Source organism: Coffea arabica, chromosome 5e, assembly GCF_036785885.1.
Source record: "Coffea arabica cultivar ET-39 chromosome 5e, Coffea Arabica ET-39 HiFi, whole genome shotgun sequence".
NCBI lineage: Eukaryota > Viridiplantae > Streptophyta > Magnoliopsida > Gentianales > Rubiaceae > Coffea > Coffea arabica.
In genome coordinates this window covers 10,041,662-10,043,942 of record NC_092318.1, presented here as the reverse complement: position 1 = coordinate 10,043,942, position 2,281 = coordinate 10,041,662, and the positions used below count along the sequence as shown (strand labels likewise).

General features: G+C 39.7%; 1 protein-coding gene across 1 annotated transcript; it reads right to left on the bottom strand.

Annotated features, from left to right (window-relative positions):
* Positions 1–452: 452 nt before the first annotated feature.
* On the bottom strand, positions 453–2,098 carry LOC113687993 (anthocyanidin 3-O-glucosyltransferase 2). The gene has a single exon (XM_027205570.2). It carries the CDS (start codon positions 2,054–2,056, stop codon positions 620–622), a length of 1,437 nt encoding a protein of 478 aa, XP_027061371.2. The 5' UTR covers positions 2,057–2,098; the 3' UTR covers positions 453–619.
* Positions 2,099–2,281: the final 183 nt, after the last annotated feature.

Here is a 2,281-nt window from a genome sequence, read left to right as displayed (position 1 = left end):
TAGTAACGTACAAATTATGGTTTTAGTACTATTTGATTGCATAAGGGGAAGGAAGAAGAAAGATAACTGGTAACAGATTTTTGATGGGCATTCTCGGAGTTTTGTCATATATTTGCCGTGACATTACAGCCAGTTTGTAAATCAACGTTAGTTGACTGACACAGCCACACAGGGATGTTTTTGTTATGGAGCTTTGAGTTTGAGGGACCTTTTCATAGTTTTGTTAAAAATGAGGGGCTGGTTTGTTATTTGATCAAACCATAGAGGAAGTAAATGTAATTAACCCTAAAATTTTAGGAAAAAGGGGAATAAAAGGGTACAAGGAAAAGGAAAATCGTATCAGGTAAGAGCCAGCAAGGAATACAGAGCACATTACAAGAAACAAAGAACCATATGCAATTATAGATGATCAGAATAGCCAAAAAGCAAGTACAAAAGGAAAAACAGATGGATAAAGGAACGAGACTCCATTAATTGATTAATTCTCAGACTCTCAAAACAGAATTGATAATAGCAGATTTCATGAATGTAGTAGTAGTTGATATCCAGCTATTGAATTTATGAAAAACAAGGGATCATGTAATTCATTATCACTATTCAATTCTGACATACTATTCAATCATGGAATGTTATCTAACACATCTTCAAGAAAGCACTTCAAGGAAGCATAGGATGATCCTCCTTCATTAGGAGCCAACCTGCTCTTCTCCTTCATTTCCTTCACCTTCTCTTTGATTTCCTTCTCAGGATCCATCAGATGTTTAATCCCTCTTTCAATCACATCTGCACTCAAAATCTCACTGCTCACACCCAGTACAAAATCCCTTTTGAAATCTATTTTGATCTCCACTGCCATTGCCAAGTCTTTCACCATTAGGAATGCATTCTGCTGCTGCTCTGAATAAAGCGGCCAAGTTGCCACTGGCACACCGCACCAAATGCTTTCCAATATTGAGTTCCAACCACAGTGAGAAACAAAGCCCCCCACAGCAGGATGGGATAGAACTGCCGCCTGTGGTGCCCATCCAATAACTTTTCCAACAGCTGCAGTTCGCTGCAAGAACCCTTCTGGCATGACTTCATCCAGGTTCTCATACTCACTTGGAAACTCAAATTTTTCTTTAGGTGAAGGCCTTCTCAATGACCAGAGGAATCGATATCCACTGCGCTCGAGTGCATAGGCAATTTCCTTCACTTGGTCACCATCAAAACTACCTGCACTACCAAAGCAAAGGAACACAACAGAACATTCTGGCTGAAGATCTAGCCATTTCATAATCATCTCAGTTTCTTGATTTTGACTATTGCTTCCCTTCAGATTCAATACAGGCCCTACTGCATATACTGGTGGGATGGTTTTATCATTGCTCAAGGCGTGAATCGCATGGGATTCTAACTCAAGGAAAGTGTTAATTATGATTCCCTTGGTCTTCCTGTATCTCTTTGCCTGATCGAGGAACATGTCGACACTTCCATCCTTCTCAAACAATGCAGATGACAAAAGTTTAGCTGGAACAGGATTGATGTAAGTAGGCAAAGCTAATTCATCGTCTGAATTCTCGTAATGGCTCACATCTTCATTGAGATCATCTCTCAGACTTTGCAACTGGAATAAAACGCCAAGCGTTGCAGCACCGCCTGGGCAAAATATATAGGAAGGAACTCCAAATTCATTGGCTACATCAATCAAAGAGGTGCAAAACATGTCTATGACGATCCCACCAAGATGCGACGAAACACAATTGGATATTTCAGCAAGAACCTCCCTCACACAACTTTTATGGTTGTCGATAAATCGAAACAGAATCGAAAGAAAAGATGACAATTGAGAAGAAGGCTCTTCTTTCATGAGCTCAAGGTACCTTATGTGCAAATTCGGAGTTTCTACCAACGAATTTGTGTAGCTACTGACTTTTGGATCAAAGGGCAGCTTCATAATCAGGACGGTGATCGATAATCGTTCATCACATTCAACGAGAAGCTTTGCTAGTTCAACACATGATACTAAGTGGCCAATCCCTAGTACAGTAACGAAAACCAGCTCTGCTTTTTTCATTTCTGTCGTTTTCTCTGCTAACTTTAGCCAGTTGATTGAAGATGGAAATCCAACCTTTATCTCTCTGGTTTCTACCTAGCTTGCAGCGCACGCCACGTGTATCTTATCTGTTTACATTAAAAGCAGATGTGGCTTTCACACTAGTGAATCGAGTAGAAATCAAAACTACCATGTTTCCAGGATTTTTACTTGATAAATGTAAATGTACTATCAATAAATTGCTTT